Source organism: Oryctolagus cuniculus, chromosome 3 (assembly GCF_964237555.1).
Source record: "Oryctolagus cuniculus chromosome 3, mOryCun1.1, whole genome shotgun sequence".
Lineage (NCBI taxonomy): Eukaryota > Metazoa > Chordata > Mammalia > Lagomorpha > Leporidae > Oryctolagus > Oryctolagus cuniculus.
This window is the reverse complement of record NC_091434.1, coordinates 5,977,213-6,003,198: the sequence shown is the minus strand read 5'-3', so window position 1 is coordinate 6,003,198 and position 25,986 is coordinate 5,977,213. Positions and strand designations below refer to the sequence as shown.

The window sequence follows — 25,986 nt, the reverse complement described above, 5'->3', positions numbered from 1 at the left end:
AAGCTAAAAATCTGCAAGTGTCCTTCTGAGACTACCAAGTTATGTATTTAACTGTATAGTTTCAACACCAAAGTGAAATACAAAATAAATGGGCAAATGATAAATCTGTCTTTGGATTTCATAAAGTGGCAAAGATTGGATAGAGCCACAAGTGGGCTTCAGAAAGTTTGTGGAAAAATGGAATTAAAGACAACGCAAGGGCCATGTTGTGGCACAGCAGGTAAGGCTGCTGCCTGCAACACTAGCATCACAGATGGGCACGGGACAGATTCCCAGCCATGATCTAGCTCTCTGCTATGGCCTGGGAAAGCAGCGGAGGATGGCCCAAGTGCTTGGGATCCTGCACCCATGTGGGAGACCTGGAAGAAGCTCCTGGATCCTGGCTCCAGTCTGGACCAGCCTTGGCTGTTGTGGCCATCTGGGGAGTGAACCAGCAAATGGAAGACCTTTCTTGTTCTCCCTCTCTCGCTAACTCTTTCAAATCAATCAATCATTTTTTTTAAAAAATGCAATTTTCCCCAAACTTTTTGAAGCCCCTTTATATGTTAAATTAAAATTCACTCAAGTTTTTTTAATGTAAAACTTTTTTGAGATAGAGATGATAGACAAGAGAGAGAAGGAGGAAGAGAGCCCATGCACTCTCATCTGCTGATTTGCTTTCCAAATCCCTACAGTAACCTGGCCTGTTTGGAGGCCAGGAATCAGTACAGGCAGGAACCTAATCACCTTAGCCATCATGGCTGCCTCCTACGGTCTGCATTAGCAGGAAGCTGGAGTCAGGGGCCAGAGTTTGGTATAGAACCAGGCATTCTGATATGGGATTTTTTTTATTATTATTTATTTGAAAGGCAGAGTTACAAAGGCACAAGCAAAGAAAGAAAGGGATGTTTGGAGAGGGGCAGGGGGACAGGAGGAGCGGCAGGGGAAGAGGGGGGAGAGGGGAGAGAGGAGGAAGGGAGAGGGAGGAGAGGGGGAAGGGAGTGGAAAGGAGAGGGAAGGAGAGAGAGATCCTTCATCCACTGGTTCACTCCCCACATGGCTGCAACAGCTGGAGCTGTGGCGATCTGAAGCCAGGAGCCAGGTGCCTCCTCCAGGTCTCCCATGCGGGTGCAGGGGCCCCGCAAGCCCTGTTCCACTGCTTTCCCAGGCCACAGCAGAGAGCTGGATCAGAAGTAGAGCAGCCAGGACTGGAAGCGGTGCCCACATGGGATGCTTGTACTGCAGGCCTTATCCACTATGCCACAGCAACACCCACTAAGGATGCTGGTGTTTTAAAAGCTATGCCAAACATGGGCCCCCCAGCCCAGTTTTAATCCTATTGTGAAAACTACAGACACAGGGTTTATAGTTTCCATTGTACTTTCATCTATAATCTTCAGATCAGAATCAGCATGTTATCTAAATCAATACTCATCGTAGCTAAAAAAAAAACTGACATGGAGCAGCACAGATTTGTCTTTTGTGGTAGCGAGTTAAGACGAGGCCCAACACCCACTCACTGAACTGAGCTCAGGCTGATGTTTCTGAGCAGGTCAGGGCACAGGCAACACCACAGGCACAGACGGCCGCAGGGATAACAGGTACAAGGAGCTGCTACGGGCACTCAGGAGCTCTGTCTCTCAAAAATCAACACACAGCAGTTATAGTTACAGGCATGGCTACATGAATCAATGTGATGGATAAACCTGACAGGGGGCCAGTGTTGTGGCATAGTGGGTAAAGCTACAGCCTCAATGCCAGCAACACAAGCAGGTGCCAGTTTGTGTCCTGGCTGCTCTACTTCCCATCCAGCTCCCTGCTAATGGCCTGGGAAAAGCAGAGGAAGATGGCCCAAGTGCTTGGGCCCCTTCCTCACACATGGGAGATCTGGAAGAAGCTCCAGGCTCTGGCCTGGTCCAGCCTCAGCGACTGCAGCAATCTGGGGAATGAATCAGTGGATGGAAGACGGATCTCTCTTTCAAATGAACAATCTTTTAAAAATAAATAAATTTGACAAGTAGAATTCTATGCTTAATGATTTATTTTTCTCAGCTGTAAACATTGCTAAAGGAATCAGTTGCTAAATCTTGTCTTCCTTTCATCTTAGACAAGAGGGCTTCGAAGTTCACACGGAGACTGACTGAGAAGATTATGCGAGTTCCTCACAAACCCCCTGAAGACTCCCTCTACTTTGCCTGTACAGAAAGAACACCAGAAGTACTTGTGGAAGCCCCTAGTTAGCAAGTTAAGGATCTCACCGGCAGGAGAGGACGGGCAGATTCATACGCAGCATTCACATGTTAAGATGAGGAAAGCAGTGAACAAGGCCCTCTGTTTTCATGGTAGTAAACAAGGAAAGGAAAGCTCAACAAGCTTCCTGCCTGGCAGGAATAGAGACACACTGTCTTCTTCACAGCTGGTATTGCAAAGAGCAGGGATATGGGGAAATTATCCAAAAAGGTACCCTTGGCAAACACTGAACTACAAATACATTTTTCCTGGGCAAGAGAGAAGTAAGTTCAAAGAACTGTTGGGTTGAAAGCTTTTAAAGAAAGAAGCAATCTTGGGCCAGCGCCGTGGTTCACTTGGTTCATCCTCTGCCTGCGGCACCGGCATCCCAAATGGGCACCGGGTTCTAGTCCCGGTTGCTCCTCTTCCAGTCCAGCTCTCTGCTGCGGCCCCGGAAGGCAGTGGAGGATGGCCCAAGTGCTTGGGGAGTGAACCAATGGAAGGAAGACCTTTCTCTCTGTCTCTTTCTCTATCTATAACTCTACCTGTCAAAAAAAAAAAAAAAAAAAAAAAAAAAAAAGCAATCACAGTACAGATAATAACGTAAATGTTTTTCAACCCTTAGGGTTAAGAGCTTCAAGAATATCCCCAGACTTCAACCCTGCCCCTGAGTACTGAGGACCGAGCAGGCACCCTGGGAGAAGGCAGGTTACTGATCTTTACCTTTGTTGCTTTAACCAGTTTGTCACAAGTTTCACAGTAGTACAAGTTGTCACAGTCAAACACTTCCTCTTCTACATACATGTTCCAGAGTGCATCTTCCAAACCAGACACATTTTTGACTGCTACTGTTAGGTCTAAGAAGTCTTCCTGAAATATACATGAATATAAAATTGAAAAGACAACTTCAGAGATTTACAGACACATCACCGATTCGTACATACATGGGGAACGGATACATTTTTCTAAAACACTGTACACATGAAAGTAGATTTTCTGATTAGATACTGTGAATTCACAACACTAAACTATATTTCCAAATCAAACTATAATTTTACTTATATAACAGGAAAAGCTTATAAGGAAGAAGTTTATGAGTATTCTGCAAATATAGTAAAACTTGTTTCATCAGGAAATTAACCACAATAAAGTGCGTATCTGAATTTAGGTGTACATATTGGGACATTCCAGGTTTATTAGTACAGATTCATCTCTAGGCTAGAATATAATAGCAAAAGCAGGGCTGAATTTTCTAATGTAAACTCTATTTCTTCATTTTCTTTTGCCAAGGTTGGTTTAAGATCTATTGAGGAAGTTAAGAGAAAAAAATTATATTGAACCAGGATTAAAAAAAGGAATATATTTTGTAAAAAGGTAATTTATCAAGTCTACTATAACTACATTTGAGTTATAATTCTAGTGATAAATGCCGTTACAATTAGGCAAGTTTAAATCTGCATGTGTGTAACAGCATTATTTTAAGGAGTTAGGAAGACTGGAAAATAATATGCACTAGTTAGTTCATGGCAGAAATCTTAAATAATGAAAGTAACGTTTATATACTGTTTATAGCCGGCGCCTTGGCTCACTAGACTAATCCTCCGCCTGCAGCGCCGGCACCCCGGGGTTCTAGTTCCGGTTGGGGCACCAGATTCTGTCCCGGTTGTTTCTCTTCCCGTCCAGCTCTCTGCTGTGGCCCAGGAGTGCAGTGGAGGATGGCCCCAGTGCTTGGGCCCTGCACCCCCATGGGAGACCAGGAGAAGCACCTGGCTCCTGCCATCGGATCAGCATGCTGCCCCGGCCGCAGCGAGCCGGCCGGGGTGGCCATTGGTGGGTGAACCAACGGCAAAAGGAAGATCTTTCTCTCTGTCTCTCTCTCACTGTCCACTCTACCTGTCAAAAAAAATATATATATATGTATATATATATTCCTTATAATATATGTGTAAAGTTAATATCTATAATTTATAATGTGCTTTACAATCACTGTATTTGGGAATTGTTAATTATTACAATAGCTAACCCAATCATACAGTAATTCAAAGACACGTACTACAGCTTAGTCTCTAATGAGGCTGCTAAGACAGCTTCTATCAGCACAGACAATAGAGCCCAGATGCATTATTTTAATCTCCAACTTTGTTTCAAAAAAAAAAAATACGTACATCTCCAAAAGAGCAATAAATGCATTAATAAAATGGCATTTAATCTTTCACTTATATAGTCAGATACAGAAACTTTCTACAAATCTTGCTGTAACAAAAGGAGATTTTCATTAAAAGGTTCAGTAATGAAACCAATGGGCTATGTAAGATTTGTAGAGCAAACAGATTATATTTACATGACCAAGTTTCCAATTTCTAATTCCAATCAGATTAAATGGAACCCTGGTTACAAAGAATCAAAGGCTACACTAATTAAAACAGATTGTAATAGCTTTATATAGAACATAGCTCACATACAATATATAGCACACAAATGAACTTTCTGAAGGATATTAATAACTGAATTCAATAATTAAAGATGTTTATCAATTTAAATATTCTCCACTGTTTTCTATTTTTATTACTTTCCTAATTAATTAATCTTTGTTACAACATTTCAGTCATGATAATATTAGTTTCTCTCATAAGGTCACAGTATTCAATCCATAAACATTCCTCAAATCTGTTTTCCAAATATTAGTATACTGGATAGAAGACTGTTTCAAGATGTCCGCTTCTTTCAATTTTCTGGAGAAACGTGGTTATAAACCACTGATTTAGGCAGAGTGTAAAACAAAGCAAAACCCCAGCAAATTGTTTCTAGTAATAAACATTTCAGTGTTCATGTGTAATACACCGTGGATTTAATCACATGAACTATAACTCACAATGTAAGTTATCACTAAAATCCTTCTGCATATTCACCTGCTTCTCACTGGTGTTCTTGCATTCTTTACAAACAATCTGGTTAACAACAGCTCCGTGATACAGACGACTGATGAGGTCATGGCCGGACGTCCCCACTAAAGAAGTTTCCAAAGCACTGAAGAGAATTCGATTTAGTTCCTGTACATCATGTTGCCTCATTTCCTACAAAACAGGTAACTTTCATTTTAATTGTTTAGATTTTTATTTATCTGAGAGACAGGGAGAACTCCTATCAGCTGGGACATTCCCCAGATGCCCACAATGCCTTAGGTTGGGGCTGGGCCAGGCTGAAGCTGGGAGCTGGAACTCAATCCAAGTCTCCCATGTGGGTGGCAGGAACCCAATTACTTGAGCCCTCACTGATGCCTCCCGGGGTGGATGTGAGTCAGGACTTAGAGCCAGGAATCAAACCAAGGCACTCCAGGATGGAATGCAAGTCTTAACTGATAGGACAAATGCACACCCCACAAAGCGGGGAATTTTTAAATGTAATTTTGTGCTTCAGATAAAAAAAATAGATTTTAAGAATAGTACTAGTGGGGCTGGTGCTGTGGCTTAGTAGGTTAAGCCTCCACCTGCAGCGCCTGCATCCCATATGGGCACCGTTTTGAATCTCAGCTGCTCTACTTCCAATCCAGCTCCCTGCTATGGCCTGGGAAAGCAGAGATGGCCCAAGTCCTTGGGCCCCTGCACTGGTGTGGGAGACCTGGAAGAAGCTCCTGGCTTCTGGCTTTGAATGGGACGAGCTTAGCTGTGTTGGCCATTTGGGGAGTGAACCAGTGGATAGAAGATGTGTTTCTCCCTCTCTGTTACTCTGCCTTTCAAATAAATAAATCTTAAAACAACAAAAGAAATCACCACTTCTTTTTATTTATGATATAAAACAAAAATACAAACAGGCAGCATTCAGTGTATATATGTAAGCAAATCACTCAACCACTGGAAAACACATGCACTCTTTTGGGAAACCAGACACAGGCCACATCACAGAAGGAACACGCTAAGTACAGACCAATGTCTAAGAGCTGACAGTGTCTGCCTAAGAAACTCACCTAGATCATAGTGGTTGGAAAACAATCTGAATAATGAACATTTTAGAAAGGAACTACACTGGGGCCGGCACTGTGGCGTAGCAGACAAAGCTGCCGCTTGCAGTGCTGGCATCCCACACGGGCGCCAGTTCGAATCCCGGCTGCTCCACTTCCAGTCCAGCTCTCTGCTATGGCCTGGAAAAGCAGTATAAGATAGCCCAACTCCTTGGGCCTCTGCCCCTTCGCAGAGACCTGGAGGAAGCTCCTGGCTTCTGGCTTTGGATCGGCACAGCTCCAGGCGTTGCGGCCAACTGGGGAGTGAACCAGTAGATGGAAGACATCTTTCTCTCTGCCTCTCCTTTTCTCTCTGTTTTACTCTGACTTTCAAAAAAAATAAATAAATCTTTAAAAAAAAAGGAAGGAAGTACAATTTATTGCTCTGAAGTGTAAGCCAAACAAAACAAGACTTAACACGGTGAGAGATTCCTGAAGGAATCTGCTGTGACCCATTATGAGCCATGGAGCTAAGTGTGAACTGCTCCTTCAGAACAACCATAAACCACAGCCAAAGGGCACTCAGCACTCAGAAACAGAGGAGAGGAGGAGGAGCAGCCAGAGCAGAGAGGGGACAGAAGCTCCAGAAGAAGGGCTGTCAGGAGGGTGGGAGAGAACCCATTCGGCTAAGAACACACAGTGCCGTGTAGCCTTGGCATCTGGATGTTACTATGGGCTTTGGCAGGAAGAGTAGAAAGGACATGGAGGAAAAAAATGGAAGGTACAGGAGTAGGGGTAGTGGGGGAAGACAACAGTAAAAATACTCTTCAGAGCCAGTGTCGCAGTGCAGCAGGTTAAGCCTCCTGCAGTGCTGTCATCCCATACCAGAGTGGGGGTTTGAGCCCTGGCTGCTCTGGCTTCAGATCTAGCTCCCTGCTCATGCACCTGGGGAAGCAGGGGAAGATGGCCCAAACAGCTGGGTCTCTGCACCCACATGAGAGGCCCAGACAGAATTTCAAGCTCCTGGCTTCAGCTTGGACCAGCCCTGGGCCGCTGCAGCCATTTGGGTAGTGAACCACTGGCTGGAAGATCGGTCACTCTGCCTTTCAAATAAATAAATAAATCTTTAAAAAAAAAAAGTTTCCTGTGAAAAGAAACCCAGAACAAGAAGTGAAGCTAAAGCTCTTTCTCTTTTCTTTTAAAACACAAGGACGTGCATTTGTCCTGTATGACAGCTCTGACAGAAAACCTGAAGACATTTTTAAGCATTGTTCCTGAGCGCTCCTATAGTGGGCAAAGGTGCCCCAGAAGCCTTCTCCTGCCACTGCAGGTCCAGTCTCAAACGGTTTCCTGCAAGACTTCATTTAGAAAAAGTTTTCATGGGTCTAAGAACTATGAAACCAGCCACTTAGTGGCAGCTCAAAAACACAGGGAAGGGGTATCTGGCCAAGTGGATAAGACGTCCATGTTCCTGAAAGGGTGCCTGGGCCTGAGTCCCACCTCTGGCTGCTGACTCCATCTTCCTGCTGATGTCAACCCAGGGAGGCAACAGTGATGGCTCAAGTACGGGGGTCCCTGCCACCCAGGAAGACCCGGATGGAGTTCCTGGCTCTTGGCTTAGCCCCACCTGCTGTGGGATTCTGGAGAGTGAGCCAGCACAGGGAATACAGAACTACGTGTGTCTCTTTCTCTCAACTCTTACTCTCTCCCTTCTTCCCCCCACCTTCCCTCCCCGTCTGCCCTCCCTCCCGCCCCGCGCCAGCTCTATCACTTTACCTTTCAAATAATACTCAAACAAACAAAGAATGGAGTACTGATACATGAATGAGCCTTGAAAACATGTCCTAAGCAGAAGCAGCCAGTTACTGAACCACAAATCATACAATTTTATTTCTATGAAATGTCTAGAACAGGCAAACCCATACCAGATTGTGGTTATCAGGGGATGGAGGGAGTGGTGGACGGGGAGTGACAGTTAATAGGTTGGAGTTTATTTTTTAGGAGGTGAAATGTTCTGAAATTGGTTGCAGTAATGGCTGCACAACCCTGTGAATATTCTTAAAAAAAAATAAAATAAAATAAACTCACAGGCCAGCACCATGGCTCACTAGGCTAACCCTCTGCCTTGCGGCACCGGCACACCGGGTTCTAGTCCCGGTCAGGGCGCCGGATTCTGTCCCGGTTGCTCCTCTTCCAGGCCAGCTCTCTGCTGTGGCCAGGGAGTGCAGTGGAGGATGGCCCAAGTGCTTGGGCCCTGCACCCCATGGGAGACCAGGATAAGTACCTGGCTCCTGCCATTGGATCAGCGCGGTGCGCTGGCCGCAGCGTGCCGGCCGCGGCGGCCATTGGAGGGTGAACCAATGGCAAAGGAAGACCTTTCTCTCTGTCTCTCTCTCTCACTGTCCACTCTGCCTGTCAAAAACAAACAAACAAACAAAAAAAAAAAACCACCTCACTGGAGTGTACCCTTCAAGAGTAAATTTACGGCATGTAGATTATATTTCAATAAACCAGTTATTTCTTTAAAAAAGGGAAGCAAAAAGGAATGAACCCTAAGCACCAGCTCTACACCAGAACTTTCACCAGCTTTTTAGGGAATGTTTTATTACTCTATTTTACTCCAAAGTTCATGCCTCACCTTGCCTCGCCTCTTTAGTGATCCTAGTTACAGAGTGTTCCTGATTAGAAGACCTCCGGTCAGTTATCTTTGAGGGCAATGTAACATTATTCCTATCACTGCCTCTTGAAATTCTGTGATGAGGGCATGTACGGCAGCAGTGGGAGGCCAGTGTCTCTTATCAAAGTGCCTGATTGGAGTCCTGGGTCCACCTTCAACCCCAGCTTCCTGCTAATGCAAACTCACGGAGGCTCATGTCCTTGTCACCCACATGGCAGACCCAGACTGAGATCCCAGCTCCTGGCTGTGGCCTGGTCCAACCCAAGCTATTGTGGGCATTCAGGGAGTAAACCAGCAAATGGAAGATGTGACTGTCTTTATCCCTAGCTTCATAATAAAATAATTAAAAAATCTGTGACAGTCTCCCAAACTGTCTTTGCAGGAATACATTTATCTCCCAACAAATACAAGACCTGATCTTGCTTGAATGTGTACAGCTAACAGCTCATCAATGATGGCAAGGACCTTTACTCACCACTAACAAGTGTTTAGTGTTTTCATACACTGGAATACCTTTTAGGAATCCAAACAAGAGAAAGCCCCCACACTATAGAATATAGGAAGAAAATAAAAATCAAGTCAAGACAGAATGAAAAGCCCTGCCCAAGACTGGTTTCATGTTTTGGTTGAAGCAAGTGTTCAAATCCTAACACCTAGATCAAACACACAGCATGTCACAAAGGCAGAAAGAACTTTTTAAAAAATCACTTAAAATTGGATTTATCCATTATTGCTTGTCAAAGACTAAAAAGCTGATCAGCAGTTTGCTATATAAGTGGTAATTTTCCATATGATAGGCATTGAGTGTCAACTACATGCTATAAAGATTCTTAGGGTAGAAAACATCAAACTCGGCTCTCACACTTCTTATTTTCACAATTCCCTGACCCCAAATCATAGTCATTTATAAAATCCTGTAAACAACAAGAATCTAAAAAATGTATTTCTAGCTTCAATTATTTAATGAGAAGGAAATATTCAAATAACACATTGAGACCCTAAGATAAAATTGGAGGATTCTGTGTAACATATTAAGCCAGCATTTTCTCTTTCCTGCTGGGAACGTCCTTAGAGAAGCTGGCCTGCCCACCTCATTGCTGGTCCACCCAAAGCTGTCAGTGAGATCTTCTGTGGACGCAGCTTCCTGGTCCAGGAGCAGAAGCTGAGCAAACAGGCGCTGTAGCTGTAAAGGTATGATTCGAACCTGAATGAGAAACAAAAGCATTTCTAAATCAACTCTTTTTATGTTGACTGGTGCTTTTTAAAACAGCTGCAGGCTAGTTCTCTCCTAATTCACTCAGGAGCTTATAAATACTTACATACAGAGAACTAATTAAGATTCAGTTCTTTGAAAATTCCAATTCAACATGAAAGGTTTTAGTTATCTGGAGGTTTCTACTACAGTTCCGATCAGTATTAAAACACAAACAGGCCCTAACCAACCATCCAGTTAACTACACAGTATTGATCTCCAACAGATTGGAAATTTAAAAAAAGGTTCAAATCCTGGCTGTTCCGCTTTCAAGCCAACCTCCTGTAATTAGCCTGGGAAGGCACTGGAAGACGGTCCAAGGGATTGGGCCCCTACCACCCACCCAGGAGACAATGATGGAATTCACGGCCTCTGGCTTCAGCCAGGCCAGACACGGCTGCGATAGCCATCTGGGGAGTAAACCAGCAAACAAAAGATCTCTTTTGCTCTCTCTCTCTCCCTCTCTGATGATAGATTTTCAAAAAGGGGGGGGGGGGGGGGAGGCAGCACTGTGGCTTAGTTGAGCCACCACCTACAGTGCCAGCATCCCATATTGGTGCCAGTTGCAATCCAGCTCCCGGCTAATGGCCTGGGAAAACAACAGAGGATGGCCCGGGTGCGTGGGCCCCTGTACACACTTGGAGATCCAGATGAAGCTCTTGGCTCCTGGCTTCAGTCTGGCCCAGCCTGGTCATGGCAGCCATTGGGGGAGTGAACCAGCGAATGGAAGACTTCTTTCTCTCTGCCTCTGCCTCTCCCTCTATTTTTAATTTCTTTCAAATAATTAAAAAAAATCTTAAAAAAAAGATTTGAGCTCAAAGGTGATGAAAGAGACTATTGAATTATATTTAACCAGGAAGAACGCTATTTATTGAACAAAACTGAAGAACACTGGTCTTTATTTTATTTTTGGGTATAATTGCAAATAGGAGCATTAAATAGATTTCCTCCTAAATTAATCCAAAAATGATTTGTAAATATCTCCCTCGGAGAAGAAAGAATACGGAGCAAGGGCTATTTATAAAACAGTAGCACCATGATATTTGGAAAAATGATTCCAACAGGACATAGGCCAAGTCACTTTCTGAAAATATGGATCACATGTGGTAATTAATACTTTCTATGGATAGGAGCTTAATTCCTTCCTGAAAAGACATTTCCTCAGAACTTCAAAATAGCCCAGTAAATCATAGATTTAATACCTTTGCATCAGGTTTATCCTTGTCCTCTAAGGAACCAAGCTCTTCTGGACCAAGAGAAAACAAGGCTTCTAAAGGAAAGAGGAGAATCAGAGATGTAAATGGCATTACTTCATCTTAGAGAGCTGTTTCAGAAAGCCAAGACCACCATTAAGGAAAATCAGATTCTGAAATTCGTGGCACTATTTACACTATTTTGCTTTCTTATAACATTTTTAACCACTAATAAAGTGGCATGCTCAGCTTTCAGTATGAAAGAGCTATAAAAGGAGAAAAAGCTTGTTTATGCAATAAAACTATACAAATATCAGGAATATTTGATGGTTTGCCACTGCCCATGTCAGTGAGTCCCAAAGCCATAGGGAATCTTGGAAAATGTTAGGGTTTCAGGCAAACCTTTTTGTACTACGAGAGAGACTGCCCACCTCCTCTTGCTGGAAGGACCACCTTTTGCTTCGAGATTGTGCCTTTACTTTTGGAAAATGTTTTTTTCTACGTTGAAGGTAACAACAACTGGTAATGACTGTACATGGAAAGAGAATCTGGCAACCGGTCTTGTCTTTGGAATTAACTTTACAGCCGACACCAAGGTCTGTCACTCAGCGGGGTACACACGAATCCTGAAGGAGTCTGCATCTAAACCCAGACAGGAAGGAACTCCTCCTGGGAAGCTGGTAGGCTTCAGGGAGACAAGGGCTGGGCTGGGCGAGTCTCCTTGCTGATCGCCCCCTGTGTATCCAGTGATCGCTGTTACAAAGGCTCTCTTCCTCCCCAGTGCTGAGACTGGGCAAAACTGAACTAGAAACACACAGGTTAAAGGAAGAAACTACAATGACTTCCGTAATTTTTCCCACTGCTCTCATCTACATTGTGCCAGAAGTACAGTAAAATCCAATCTAGCTTCTCTGTTTTGTGAGGTAGAGTTACAGAGAGAGAGTGAAAGACAGAGAGAAAGGTCTTCCATCCTCTGGTTCACTCCCCAAATGGCTGCAATGGCCAGAGCTGGATGGATCTGAAGTCAGCAGCTTCTTCCAGGTCTCCCACGTGGGTGCAGGGGCCCAAGGACTTGGGCCATCTTCTACTGCTTTCCCAGGATATAGCACAGAGCGGGATCGGAAGTGGAGAGGCCGGGACTCGAACTGGTGCCTTATGCAATGCTGGCACTGCAGGCAGTGGCTTTACCCACCATGCTATAACGCTGGCCCTGCCTTACTTCTACTACTCCAAAAACCTCCAAAATTCTCCTCCCTCAGTTCTCTGCCAGTCCTTTCCCTTTCCAAATTGTACCTCCACTTCAATCAGCCTGGGGATTCATGCTGAACTGCACAAGGAGTGCACATTCCACAGTTAAGACTTCAAGCCAGATGCTGAGCTTGCAACTCCACTTCCTGGGGCTCTCAGCCCTCCCCCTGCCAAGTGTGCTCCCTGTGTGCTCCACCCAGTGTGCCCCACCCCTCACCTTCTTCCTCAGTCTCTTCCGGAGGCTATTTTTCTTTTTGTGTGCGATTACTTTACCGTTTTTATTTATAGGTTCCTCTATTAAAATGTAAGCTATATTCTGTGTCTGACATTCAATAGGCACTAAGGGAAATGTTTACAGAATTATGTTCAATGGGAGGATTTTGGGGGTGGGCACTTGGGGCAGTGGTTAAGCTGCTGCTTGGGCTCCCTGCATCCCATATCAGAGTGCCCGGTGCAAGTCCCAGCGCCCCTGCTGCCAATCCAGCTCTCTGATACTGCAAATGGTGGGAGGCAGCGGATGATCTGCCAAGTACTCAGGTCCCTGCCTCCCACATGCGAGACCTGGACTGAGTTCTAGACGCGTGGCTCCAGCCTGGCTCAGCGCCAGCTGTCACTGCACTTGGGGAGTGAGCCAGAGGATGGAAGCTCTCTCCCTCCCCCACACTTTTTCCTCCAGAAACTTTTTAAGGAATACAAACTTCATGCATGTCATAAACACAGCTTCAGGACACAGTGATTCTTTCCACTGTACCTGCCCTCCCACCCACACTCCCAGCCCTCTTCCTCCTCCCTCTCCTATTCCTTCCTATTCTTAACTAAGATCTATTTTCAATTAACTTTATACACATACGATTCACCCTATACTAAGTAAAAAGTTCAACAACAAATGGAATTAAAAAAAAGCTACTTTTCTACTTCAAGTTGCCCTTTGATCAACTATATAAAACTCCGAAAAGTTTTATCCCTTTTAGGAATGATTACTGCCGAAATGTCTAATGGAGGCACTGACTGCACCAGGACGGTATTCTGTTGGAGCACATGAAGGACAAGCAGCGCCATTCTTCCAGTCCACACGCTTCTCAATCTACTGCAATGGCCTCGGGAAGGGGGCAGCGGGAAATAGCGACAAAATCAGGGCTGGCGCTGTGGCATAGCGGGTAAAGCCGCCCCCTGCAGTGCCAGCATCCCATATGGATGCCAGTTCGAGTCCCGGCTGTTCCACTTCCAATCCAGCTCTCTGCTATGGCCTGGTAAAGCAGTGGACGATGGTCCAAGTGCTAGTGAGAGAACTGGAAGAAGCTCCTGGCTTTGGATTAGCCAAACTCCAGCCGTTGCAGCTATTTAGGGAATGAACTAGCAGATGGAAAATCAATCGATCTCTCTCTCTCTCTCTCTCTCTGCCTCTGTAACTCTGCCTTTCAAATAAACCTTTTAAAAAATCTATTTACAAAGTCTCCAGGAGGAGAAGTCTCTAGGCTGAGGAACAACAGAAGACAACAGAAAGATCAGAAACTTGGTGGTGGGAAGGGCCGTGGCGAGCAGAGTCAGGGCAGCTATGTCGTGTGTCCTCAGGAGATGGAGGCACCGGGAGAGCTGAGCTATGACGTCACGTGGTCCCAGGGGTCCCAGCAGGGCAAAGCACTGCTCGTATCTCAGACAAGGCTGAGACCCTGGTGGAGGAAGCTGGGCTGGAGAGGGAGAAATGGGAAAACATTTAGAGACCCACAGCAAGAAATGAAGAGTCCAGTGAGGTCTGCCAGCTTCCTGTCGTTTTGGGAGAGTTTACTGAGGAGTAAACCCTGCTTTGGAAACCCACTGACGTTAGCTTTCCTTTCTTTGCACACAGTCTCTGACCTACAACTCTTAGCATTTCCAGCATGTGCATCGCTTCTTATTGCCAGCAGGGTCTGGGGCAGACATATCCACCAATCAAGCACCGTAATCTCCTCTATGGAACTTATGAACGCTCACCCAGTGAGATAAATAAAGACATGAACAGCCTCATGCTGCGTGAGGTTCTGAGGCCAAGTAGGGTAGCCTCCGAGTTTTCTGGATTTCACGAACAAGGATGAACAACTGTGGAGCCATATGAATAAGGTGCTCCTCCCGACTCCAAAAGCCAGGATATAATTGTTTGGATAACCCTGGCTTAAGTGTTTGTGACTTTTAAAAAATTTTAAGATTCAAAAACCCAAAAAATGTAGCAGTGATGAAGTATACAACTCATGACAGAATCGTTGCATCTTAAATTAGTCATTAAAAGAAATGCATTGCCTTATTTTATTGTCATTAAACATTTCCGTAATCACACAGAACACATTTAAAGTAATCGAAGTTTCACCTTTCTCTGCAGAACCACCACAACTGTGCCTTACATCTGCAGAAACGAACCCTGTGGAACACACTTCTAAGGTACGTAGTCGATTTGTGACTTTGCGTAAGTAATCGCATCGCAGGAGGAGGGTACATGGCTAAGCAGGCGCCCGTGGCAGCATACCTCTGAATTCAGGTGTGAAATGAAGAGTCTGCAGCAGAGAATTGAGGTAACAAGTTCCACCCTGATTCCTGATTCCGCTCAAATTGGTGAACTCTCTGGGAGCAGGTGGCTCCAGTGCTTTAGGCTTTAATTTCTTCCCTTTTCCATACTGATTATTGGACACACTGGAATAATCCTCTTCAAATAGGTCCCCAAACATTGTGAAACTAAAGTACTGCCTTAAAAAAAAATGAAATGTTACACCGATGCTTTTATATCCAGAATAAATTCCCCTCTCACAGCCCTCCCTAGCTCTCGGGAATATCCACTTTGTTCAACTGTTCCTTGGGGGGCGGCGCTGTGGCGCAGTGGGTTAATGCCCTGGCCTGAAGTGCTGGCATCCCATATGGGTGCCGGTTTGAGTCACGGCTGCTCTATTTCCGATCCAGCTCTCTGCTGTGGCCTGGGAAAGCAGTAAAAGATGGTCCAAGTCCTTGGGCCCCTGCACCCATGTGGGAGACCCGGAGGAAGCTCCTGGCTCCTGGCTCCGGATCGGCACAGCTCAGGCCATTGTGGCCAATTGGGGAGTGGATGGAAGACCTCCCTCTCTCAATCTGTGTAACTGACTTTCAAATAAGTAAATATTAATAAAAAAAAAAAATGCTCCTTGGAAAATGTGCACAATTTGGGTTTTGGAGGCAGGCAGCGGGATCTGGATCCCCTCCCCCACCAGAATACTAAGTAGCTGTGGGATATTTAACTATTTCAACTATTTTCGTGATAACGTAAACTTTGATACTGCAGGAAACAAAGGCACCAGCGCACGAGCTCTGGCCCACAACGAGCGGCTGCTGTTCTTCGCGGGGGGCACATTCACATCACTAGTGGGGGAAGCAGAACCCACCGCCCAGCGAGCCCACTCGCGGCCGCCCAGAGCAGACGCGGGGCCGCGGGCCCAGCGCGCACTCGGGAAATCTCGGCTTCCCGCACTCCTCACGCCCCGGCGCCGGGCGCGGGCGCAACGGGTCAGCTTGACTTTTAGGAATAGTTCAGCGGCGCACTGCCCCGAGCCCAAGGCCCCTCCAAGTGCACCACGGACCCCAGCAGAGGCCCGGGTCCCGGGTGACCGGCGCAAGTCTCCCCGCCAGCGGGAGGTCCCGGGGCGCCTGGCCGCAGCGAGGCGTCAGGAAGCGCCGAAAAGCGACTATTCTCAGAAAAACCAAACTCAGGAGCCTGGTTCCCAGCCTCGCGGTCTGGATTCCCCACACCGCGGCCCGGCCCGGGGTTCGCCCAGCCCCCCAAGAAGGCAGAGGTCTCCGTGGCCGGAGACCACCGACCCGACCCAGCCAGGCCCGGCCTCCGCCCCCTGAGTCCCTACGCTTTACCACACGCCTCCCGGGATCCCCGGCGCCGCCCCCCACTTACGGCCTAAAGCCCAGACCCCAGCCCCGGCCAAACCGCGAGGCGAACAAACCCGCCCCAACTGGGCGCTGCCATGCTGGCGAGGGCGGGTCTCGCGAAGCCGCGGAGGCAGCGCGGACTACGTCTCCCAAGGTGCCCCGCGGGGGCGCCGCCCGCCGCGCTGGGCCTTGTGGGAAATGTAGTTCCTCCGCCCGCAGCGACGGGGGCCGCGCTCGCTTCCGGGTCCGGGTCCGGGTCCGGTGTCGGGTTCTGAGGTCGCTCCCTCACGGCTACTTGTGTTGCTGGTCACGGCCCCTAGTAGCCGCAGTGGGCTGCTCTGGGCTACAGAGCGTTGAGGTGGATGGGACTAGGTGCCGGAGTGAGCCAGGGGCGTTTTCAGGGAGGCAAAGGGGGAGACGGCTTCTAAGGGTACAATGAGGTAAACACAAGTTGTTTTGACATCAGGAGGACACTGAAGTGCGTTAGGGAGTCCGTGCGGCGGGCCGGCGTCCTTGTAACTTACCTCGACAGTGCCGGGCAGAAGTCCCTTTTGCGTCAGGTTGTGGTGGCCTGGTGAGGTTGAGGCGATAGGCAACGGTGCCCGAGACCCTCCCTCACACGCGAGCGCCCCTCCCCCGATTCCGACAGCCTTCCTACTCCTTTCGTGACAGGAAACAGCTCGCCAAGCACCTGGAAGCCCCTTTCCGAGTTCCCTCCAGCGCACAGGCTGTGGGAGGACAGTCTGCATTGGCCCGAGGCTCGGTGACCTCAACGTGCGTCTCCACAACCTGTAAGTAGCGGAGCGAAGAATGCACCAAAAACATCTCCACAGCATCGCTCCTGCGGCTGACCACGCCGTGGGCTACTTCTGTAGCCAGCGGGGGCTCTGCTCTGGTGGTTTCCTGGTCCAGGTCAGCCTCCGTCCGTCCAGGAGTGAAGGAAGGAGGCAGAGAACATAATTGCAACTTCACTGACCGTTCTGAGAGGTTGAGAACGCGATGGTGGTAGATGGAGCTAAAAAGGCCGGAGCCCACTAATCCTCCGCCCAGCAGCGCCGGCACACCGGGTTCTAGTCCCGGTCGGGGCGCCGGATTCTGTCCCGGTTGCCCCTCTTCCAGGCCAGCTCTCTGCTGTGGCCAGGGAGTGCAGTGGAGGATGGCCCAAGTGCTTGGGCCCTGCACCCCATGGGAGACCAGGAGAAGCACCTGGCTCCTGCCTTCAGATCAGCGCGGTGCGCCAGCCTCAACTCGCCGCCGGCCGTGGCAGCCATTGGAGGGTGAACCAACGGCAAAAGGAAGACCTTTCTCTCTGTCTCTCTCTCTCGCTGTCCTCTCTGCCTGTCAAAAAATTAAAATAAATAAAAAGATAAAATAAAAAAAAGGCTGGAGCCCAGGTGGCTGGCAGGTGGAGCAATTGTATTTAGAACATCTGTGGGAGGTTGGCTGACTGGAAAGCCAAGAAGTGGTGCTAGGGAAAGACCTAGGCGCAGAGGACCAGTGAGGAGACGGGGCTGCAGTAGGAAGTGACGGTGGGAGCCCCTGCCAGCTCCCAACCGCCTTGGCTCTGCCACGTTGCCGCCTTAGCAGCCTCTTATTCCTGGCTCTCCTCCTTGGCTGCAGAGCGTCTTATCCTTGGCTCCTCCTTCTGCCCTGGGACTGCGTCTCCTTTGCTTTCTGTGTTGCTTCCCCCTTGTTTGTAGCAGCGGACAGCCCTCCAACCTCTGTTTCCTGACCAAGAATGGCCCTGGAAGAGAAGCTCCGGGAGGACACGGGCTGTGCCTACTGGGCCACTGTGTCCCCGGCAACCTCAACCGTGCCCAGCTCTTTACAAGAACTTAAAAAATGTTTATTTAGTGAAAGCTGCTTCCTTTTTCATGGCTCCCTCTCTTCTCACAGAGCCCTCCTTGAGTCTCCCCAGCACGAGGATGACAGATGGGCTCCCACTCTATCCACCCTGTCCTCAATATCATGACAAGATCCATTTAAGGAGGGCTCTGAGGTCAGAATTCCCTAGCTAAGAAGCCTCATTGGTTGCCCAGCATCCACTGTGGAAACTCTGAATTTGAATGTTCTTGGTCTACCTTGATCCCAGTGCTGTGGGAGTGGAGAGTAGAAGGCAAAGGACTAGGTGCAGATTCTTCTGCAGCTCTGACAATGAACTGAATGAAGCTCACACAGATAAGTATAATAGCAAAGGCTTATTATAGGAAAAGAAAGTGTACTTCTTAAGAGAGTAGAAGAGGGCCAAGAACCAAAGCTCAGATTGCGGCTGAGACTTGAAACTTATGGGATACAGCAAAAGCAGTGTTAAGTGTTTATAGCAATAGGTGCCTACATCCAGCAATTGGAAAGGCACCAAATAAATGAGCTATTAATGCATCTCAAGGATCTAGAAAAACAACAGCAAACCAAACCCACAACTAATAGGAGAAAAGAAATAATTAAAATTAGATAAGAAATCAACAAAATTGAATTCGAAAAGTTTATTATTATAAGGGTTGACCATTCGTGTGGCTTGGAGATGCCTGGTATTGAGGTCTTCTGGCCTCTATCATAGTGCTATGTAGCTTCTCGGTGCAGGTTTCTCCAGCTTGTGGTCTGTTTTTCTCATCCTCCCCAGTTAGCCCCTTTTGTCTCCTGCCTCAAGGTCTCCAATAAGGGAGACAGGGATCGGGAGAAAAATCAGCCTGCCTTGGCATCCCGAGTTAACCCTGGGCTGTCTCCTGCCTCATGTATTTCTCATTACTCACCTGTTCTCAAGTGTTCTCCAGGTGTGCCATTGCCTTCCTACTGAAGTGATATCCTGACAGTAGGGACTCCATCTTGAGAAGGCACCCCCCACCACGAGACCATGATCTAAAACTAAAAACTAAGACAATAGCAGCACATTAGACACTGCCTGGCAGAACATAGACACTCCCTAGCATGATGGCTCAAGCTTAAAACAGATAGGCTGAACCTGGATTAAAGTTAAGATTATAATTTGTCTGTGTCCCAAGATATAATTGAAGTCCACTGGACTAATGTCAAGAAAGATTGTAACTGGACTTGTTAAGATTGTAACTGGTATTGTCAAGACTTTAATTGATAGTAGTTTTGCATATGTTTTAGGTCAGCTTGACCCTAGTAACCGTGTATTCCCCCTCCCCTCCTTGTGGTTTTTGCCTTTATTTATTTATTTATTTATTTATTTTGACAGGCAGAGTTAGAGAGAGACAGAGAGAAAGGCCTTCCTTTTTCCGTTGGTTCACCCCCCAAGTGGCCACTACAGCCAGCATGTTGTGGCCGGCATGCTGTGCCAATCCGAAGCCAGGAGCCAGGTGCTTCCTTCTGGTCTCCCATGCGGGTGCAAGGCCCAAAGATCTGGGCCATCCTCCACTGCCTTCCCGGGCCACAGCAGAGAGCTGGACTGAAAGAGGAGCAACCGGGACAGAATCTGGCACCCCAACCGGGACTAGAACCCAGAGTGCTGCAGGCAGAGGATTAGCCTAGTGAGCTGTGGTGCCAGCCCAGTTTTTGCCTTTATAAACCCTGTTGCTATGAGCTTTGGAGTTGAGAGTTCTTTAGGGCATGAGCCCACTCTCAACTGCTGGCTTGATAAAGAACTCATTCCAAATTTTCAATGTGTGGCACTTCTCTGTGACTCGCTTCAGGTACAACACTACCTCTGTCACTTACGTATCTTCTCTGCAAAGCATGTCTTTGTCTTTGGTCCTCGTCCCAGTCCTGTTCAATGTGAAAGCCAACATCAAATTATAACTCATCCACAGACATTTTCTAGAACTCTCCAAACAAGAAGTGGTCTTTCCTTTCTCTAAGGCTCCAGGAAAATGTGTCTCTTATGTGTAGCTTATGTCTGTACAAAGTCTGTCTGATCATTTTGTTCCTACCACTACGTCAGGGACTATACATTATTCATGTACAGTCACTGTAGCTTCTGCAGCAGTCAACACTAAACATCAGTTGCAGTCTCTCTGATAACACTGGTAGATGGCTGTATAGTCTACAGTGAAATTTAATATCCTTTTTTTCATTTGTTCCATTTAAGAGTTAAATCTACAGAGCCGTTGACCAGACTGTGGACCTAAGAAGGTTTCACCCAAGTGTGAGGGTAATTGAAAAAGTTCGTGTAAAATGTACATTATGCAAACTCTGTGCATGGATTTTAGTTTTAAAAAAATTAAGTCAGCCAGGAGCTCCCTCTGGGTCTCCCACATGGGTGACATGGTCCCAAGTACTTGGACCATCTTCATCCCAGGCCATCAGCAGGGATCTGGATCAGAAGTGGAGCAACTGGGACTCAAATTCACGCTATATAGGATGCCAGCATCGCGGGTGGCTGCCCAGTCCAATACACCACGACACTGACTCCAACATGGATTTTGTATTTTTTTTGCACCAAATGACTTTTAATTCCATTTTTCATGAGCTTTCTGAAACATTCTCATATTCCCATCATGTGACAGGCTGCGTGAGAGAGATTTCCATCCCTTTTTAAGTGTTGTGAGTAGTTACTCCTTGAACAAGGCTTCCAAGTGTTGTAGGAAAGCAGGTAGCTAGCGGTGGAGCGAAGGCCTGATGGCACCTTGCAGACCCTGTCCAAAAGTGGGGTTGATGGTTGGGAGCTGCAGCCAAGCTGGAGTCTGCCAGCTCCGGCCCAGCTGCCCAGCAGTGTGGGTCTGTGATTGACATCTCCAGCCACACCACCGATAGCTCCTCCCTATCCACAGAGGTCCTTGACTGACCGTTCCAAAAGATGGGCAGTTTTGAAGGCCATGGCTGACCTGCTGCGGACAGCTGCAGCCAGCCCGTGGGACAGCCTGGCCCGGCCAATAGGACAGGTTCCTTCCGTGCTCTGTCCAGGCTCCTTTGCCTTCCTGTGCACTGGCCAGGCCTCCCTTTCTGTGCATGGCCCAAGCATCCATTGCATGCACCCAAACCCCTGAAGCCCCTGCCCCCTTGCCAAGTGTGGGAAGTCCAAGTCCCGCAGTGTGGCCAGCGTGCAACCAGCGCTACCTGGAAATATCCAGCATGGATGCAGGATGCATCATCTCGTGACCTTTAGATCACTTTAATGTCATTACAATCAGATTACCATGGGGGTGGCACCCACTCCCATTGTACCCCTGAGCTCATGACACTGTCCATGTTTCCTAAAATGGGCGGGAACTGCTGTTATTCCCATTTGACTGATGAGAAGACTGAACTTCTGGGTGATAAATTTTACAAGACCAAACAGCAAATAACTCTCAGGACCAAGATGTGAATGCTGGCAGGCAGACCCCAGGGCCTGAGCTCTCCACTGCCGTCTGACGATCCTCCCTGAGCCCAGTGACTGTTTCCTGCCCGCCACCCTCCCCTCCCCTCCCCTTCTCCTTCTCTTCTTTCCTTCTGTTGCTGTATACACTCACACATGTATGCTTATTATTTATTCATTTATTTTTAGCACATTTCATGTGGCTGGCACTGGGGACATTGCAAAGAGAGAGACAGGACTGTAGTCCACACTGCCACCTGCCTACGCACATACTTCTCCCCTGCTCACTTTCCAACAGGCCCCTTTGCTGAAGGCTGTACAACCTTCCCTTCAATTCAGGGTTGTCCTGTCACACAGCTCTAGCCAAGAAACGGCCCCAAGACCTAACACTTACTTGGTGCTGCCTGCATGCCACACACTGAACATGAACTCGTTTGGTTAAATGCCTTCATCACCATTGTGAAGTATGTGCTATTATAAATAGAAGCCAGGGTGGGCATTGTGGTGCAGTGGGTTAAGCTGCCACTTGGGATGCCTGAATCCAATCTCTTTGTTCAAGTTCCAGCTTCTTGGTGCTTTAGATCCTGCTTCCTGATAATGTACCTGGGAAGTATCGGATGACTGTGCAAGTACTTGGACTCTTGCAACCCACATGGGAGTACTGGATGGTCCAGCCCAGATGGTTGTGGGCATTTGGGGAGTGAACCAACAGAAGATGATATCTCTCTCTCTCTCTCTCTCTGTGTGTGTGTGTGTGAGAGAGAGAGAGAGAGAGAGAGAGAGAGAGAGACTCTGACTTTGAAGCAAATACACAAATCCTGAAAACAGTAGAAGTCATTGGGTGGGGCTTCTGGGAAAGTTCTTTTTTTAAAAAAAGACATTAATTGTTTTCCATTTGCCCCACTTTTTTTCCCACCTGAGATGTGGACCCAGTGGCTGGAATTCTAGCAGTCATTAAGAACATGAGGATGCAGATCTCTCCATGAAGACCAAAGGATCCAAGGTTCCTGATGACATCATAGAACTGCCATACTGGCCTTGGGGTACTGCCTCTTTGAAGTCACTGTTTGGTGGTGTTTCTCTGATGAGGTGTTCATAGGAAAACACAGTTCCTAAGCAGGACACAAACACTGACCTTGAGGAGCTCAGAGTGTGGAGAGAAGAAATATGCAAAGATAAAGTGAGGTAAGTCTCACTCATGTCATATTCTTTCCTTGCATGCATGACCTGCGTATAAATTAAACAGCAAAACCTTGGTGAGGTAACTGGTACGAGGTTTTCATTCACAGAGGTGTGTGGGTGGTGTTTCATAGAGGGCCACCCTGGAGTAAGGGGGGACTCAGGAGGTCACCCCTCTCAGGATATGATTTTCTCTTACTGAAGTCCAGGCAAACAGCCCCAGGGATGGATTGGTACAAGAAGGGGTAACCACAGGCTGCAAAACAGCCACAAAAGGATAAACACTGCATGATTCCCTTATCTGAGGCCCCTGGACCAGGCAAATCAGAGATAGGAGGTAGAAAGTGGTTGCCAGGGGCTGGGGTGTGGGACAAGGCGGGCGATGGGAAGTTACTGTTTAATGAGGCAGAGTTTCTGTTTGGGAAGAAGGAAAGAGCTGTAGACTTGGATGGTGGTGATGGTTGCACATATGGTGCGTGCATTTAATGGCACTGAACTGTGCACTGCACAGTGGGTAAAATGGTAAATTTCATGTTGTGTATGCACTATCCCAATAATTGAAAAGGGCTTCGAAGCAGTCCATAAAACCTCCCCACTGCAGCCTTCGTGGATCTCAGCTGGCCTCCTGGGCATTGGCAAAGATAAATTTGCTGAGTCAAGAACACATGTGCAGATTTTCACAGGCTCATGCAACTTGTGATTGGAAAAGAAAGACCTGCAGCAAAAGGAATGAAGTTAAAAACAGGGCAGTTGCTGGTGCCAAGGCAGAGACGTCTGTGAAGGGAGTGCAGAAACTCTGGTTAATGCCAGGGGTGACCACGGCATGGATCAGAAAAAGCCAACCAGATGAGCGGATGAAGAACCTGCCCCATGAAAGAAAATGAAGTGGGGGAGGGTCAGACCAGACAGGTGCCGACCGAGGGGGGAGAGTTGCTCTTCATTTGCCCATTCATTCATTCCATCAACATTTAATAAACAAGTACTAAGTGGCAGGCATAGGGCAAGGTGCCTGAGATATAATATTGAATATAACCAACAGGTCCCTAAAATTAGGGAGCGCCCTCCCTAGAGAGGGAACCAAAGGCAGGATGGCAGCTCCAGTGGTGAAAAGGGACTTGAGGGAGAGAATGAGAGCTTGAAGGGGAGACAAGACGAAGGGCCAGCTGGGAGTGGGCTGTTTCTGATGTTGTGCCCAGCGTAGACTTCCAGACTAGCGAATGAGTGGTTGTGCAAAGAGCTCCAGAGAGCCCACCCTGGGCAGAGAGAATGCACGGACAAGGGCCTTAGGGGGAAGCCTTTGATAGTGTTAACATGAGACATGGCACGGTGACTTCTGTTTGAAAGTGTGTCTCACCATCCCCCAGCCACCACCACCCCAGCCTCTGAGTACAGAAAGAATGAAGGCAGGAAGGCCAGCTAAGAGGCCATTCTGGAGCCCAGGCAAAAAATGGTGGGGCTTTGGGGAAGGGTGGTGCCCAGAGAGGTGGAGAGAGAGCACGGGACTGGGTGCTAGGTTCTGAGGTGGCCTTGTGATGAGGCAGCTGGGCCAGGCTAAATTTCCTGCCCCAGAATTCTCTTCCTCAGTGTTTCTGGTTAGGGTGGGTCAAGTGTGGTGTGAGCTGTGAGTTTCTCACAGATGTCCTTTATTAGGTTGAACAGATTTCCTTCTTTTCCTAGTTTGCTGAGAATTTTTATCAGGAATAAATTTTAGATTTTGTCAGATGCCTTTTCTGTGCCTGTTGAGATGATACCTGGTTACTTCTTTATTAACATGGTGTATAACCTTGATTTATTTTCTTTGTGTGTTTTTTAATTATGGAAAAATGAGCACAACATAAAACATGCCACCGCTGGTCGTTTAAAGGTGAACAGGGATTATTCAGGGTGTTCATGCTGCTGTGCAGCCGTCAGCACCATCCAGGTCCAAGAAGGCCCCTCATTTCCTCTCCTCCCAGCCCCTAGTCCCCAGTCTACTCTCTGATTCTGTGGATTGGACTATTTTTAATACCTCATAGAAGTAGACCATGAGTATTTATCTTTCTGTATGTAGCTTCTTTCACTGGACATGTCCTCAAGGTTCACCCATGCTGTATCATGCGTCAAAATTTCCTTCCCTTTAAGGGTGAGTAATGCCCATTGTATGTCTGTGCCACATTTTGCCCATCCATTCATTTGTGGATGGGCCCTGGGGTGTCTTCTGTCTCTTGGCTGTAATAAGTAATGTTGTCAGGAACATGGCTGTACAACCTTGGCTGATTTCCTAATGTTAAACCAGCTTTGCATTCCTGGGATAAACCAGAAATATTATTATTATATCTTATACACTATTAAATTTGATTTTATGCATTTTTTAATTCAGTTGGCTAACATTTTGCTTAGAGTGTTTGCATCTGTGGTCATGAGGGACTGTAGTTTTCTTTTCTTATGATGTCTTTATCCAGTTTGGGACTTAGGTAATGCTGCCCTCTTAGAAGAAATCAACAAATTCTGTTTCTGTTTTGTAATAGATTATGGGGAACTGGCATTATTTCTTTCTTCAGTGTTTGGTAGAATTCATGAATGAAGTTGTTTGGGTTTGAACTTTTATTTATGGGGAAGTTTGAATTACAAATTTAATTTCAATTTAAAAATGTAAGTTGTTTATATTTGGGTTATTGATTTGATTTTGCACAGACTCTGGTCACTTCTATCTTAAAGAATTTGTACATTTCATATGATGTTCTTTTATCATTTTAATATTGGTGGGATTTGTGTTGGTATCCTCTCTCTCATTCCTGGTAGTGGTAATTTATTTCTGCTCTATTTTTCTGATCAGTCTGACTTGAACTTTATCAAGTTAATTGATCATCTCAAAGAACCAACTTTTATTAATTTTTATATATTGTTTCTGTTTTCTATTTCATTGATTTTTTAAAAAAGATTTATTTTAGGAGCCAGCACTGTGGCTTAGCAGGTAAAGCCGCCACCTGCAGTGCTGGCATCCCATATGGGCTCTGGTTTGAGTCCTGGCTGCTCCACTTCCGATTCAGTTCTCTGCTGTGGCCCGGGAAAGCAGTAGAGGATAGCCCAAGTTCTTGGGCCCTTGCACTGTGTGGGAAGACCCAGAGGCAGCTCCTGGCTCCTGGCTTCAGATATGTACAGCTCTGGCTGTTGCAGCTA

The 25,986-nt window shown here is 46.9% G+C and overlaps 2 protein-coding genes across 18 annotated transcripts in view; one reads left to right on the top strand and one right to left on the bottom strand.

Annotated features, from left to right (window-relative positions):
• Positions 1 to 16,662, bottom strand: part of USP40 (ubiquitin specific peptidase 40) — a 106,484-nt gene extending 89,822 nt beyond the window's left edge. For 7 of the 15 annotated variants that reach the window (XR_011387051.1, XR_011387049.1, XR_001792229.3 and 4 more), the window contains exons 1-6: positions 16,417 to 16,540; positions 15,013 to 15,230; positions 11,277 to 11,344; positions 9,913 to 10,026; positions 5,118 to 5,282; positions 2,932 to 3,078 (exon numbers count right to left, since the gene is read on the bottom strand). Coding sequence is in view for 9 of the 15 variants with exons in the window: in XM_008275246.4 (XP_008273468.3) it covers positions 2,932 to 3,078; positions 5,118 to 5,282; positions 9,913 to 10,026; positions 11,277 to 11,344; positions 15,013 to 15,211 (693 nt within the window). In the remaining 6 variants the exon portion in view is untranslated. Of the gene's footprint in view, positions 1 to 2,931; positions 3,079 to 5,117; positions 5,283 to 9,912; positions 10,027 to 11,276; positions 11,345 to 13,963; positions 14,204 to 14,856; positions 15,231 to 16,416 lie in introns of all 15 variants that reach the window. The other 8 variants (XR_011387050.1, XM_002721437.5, XM_070070023.1 and 5 more) reach the window with 6 other exon arrangements.
• LOC127486452 (UDP-glucuronosyltransferase 1A10-like) overlaps positions 16,592 to 25,986 on the top strand; it is a 62,309-nt gene continuing 52,914 nt past the window's right edge. Inside the window, exons 1-3 of one of the 3 annotated variants that reach the window (XR_011387052.1) lie at positions 16,593 to 17,182; positions 22,570 to 22,833; positions 24,878 to 24,950. The gene's annotated coding sequence lies outside the window, so the exon portion shown is untranslated. Of the gene's footprint in view, positions 17,183 to 22,569; positions 22,834 to 24,877; positions 24,951 to 25,986 lie in introns of those variants that run through there. The other 2 variants (XR_011387053.1, XM_070070034.1) reach the window with 2 other exon arrangements.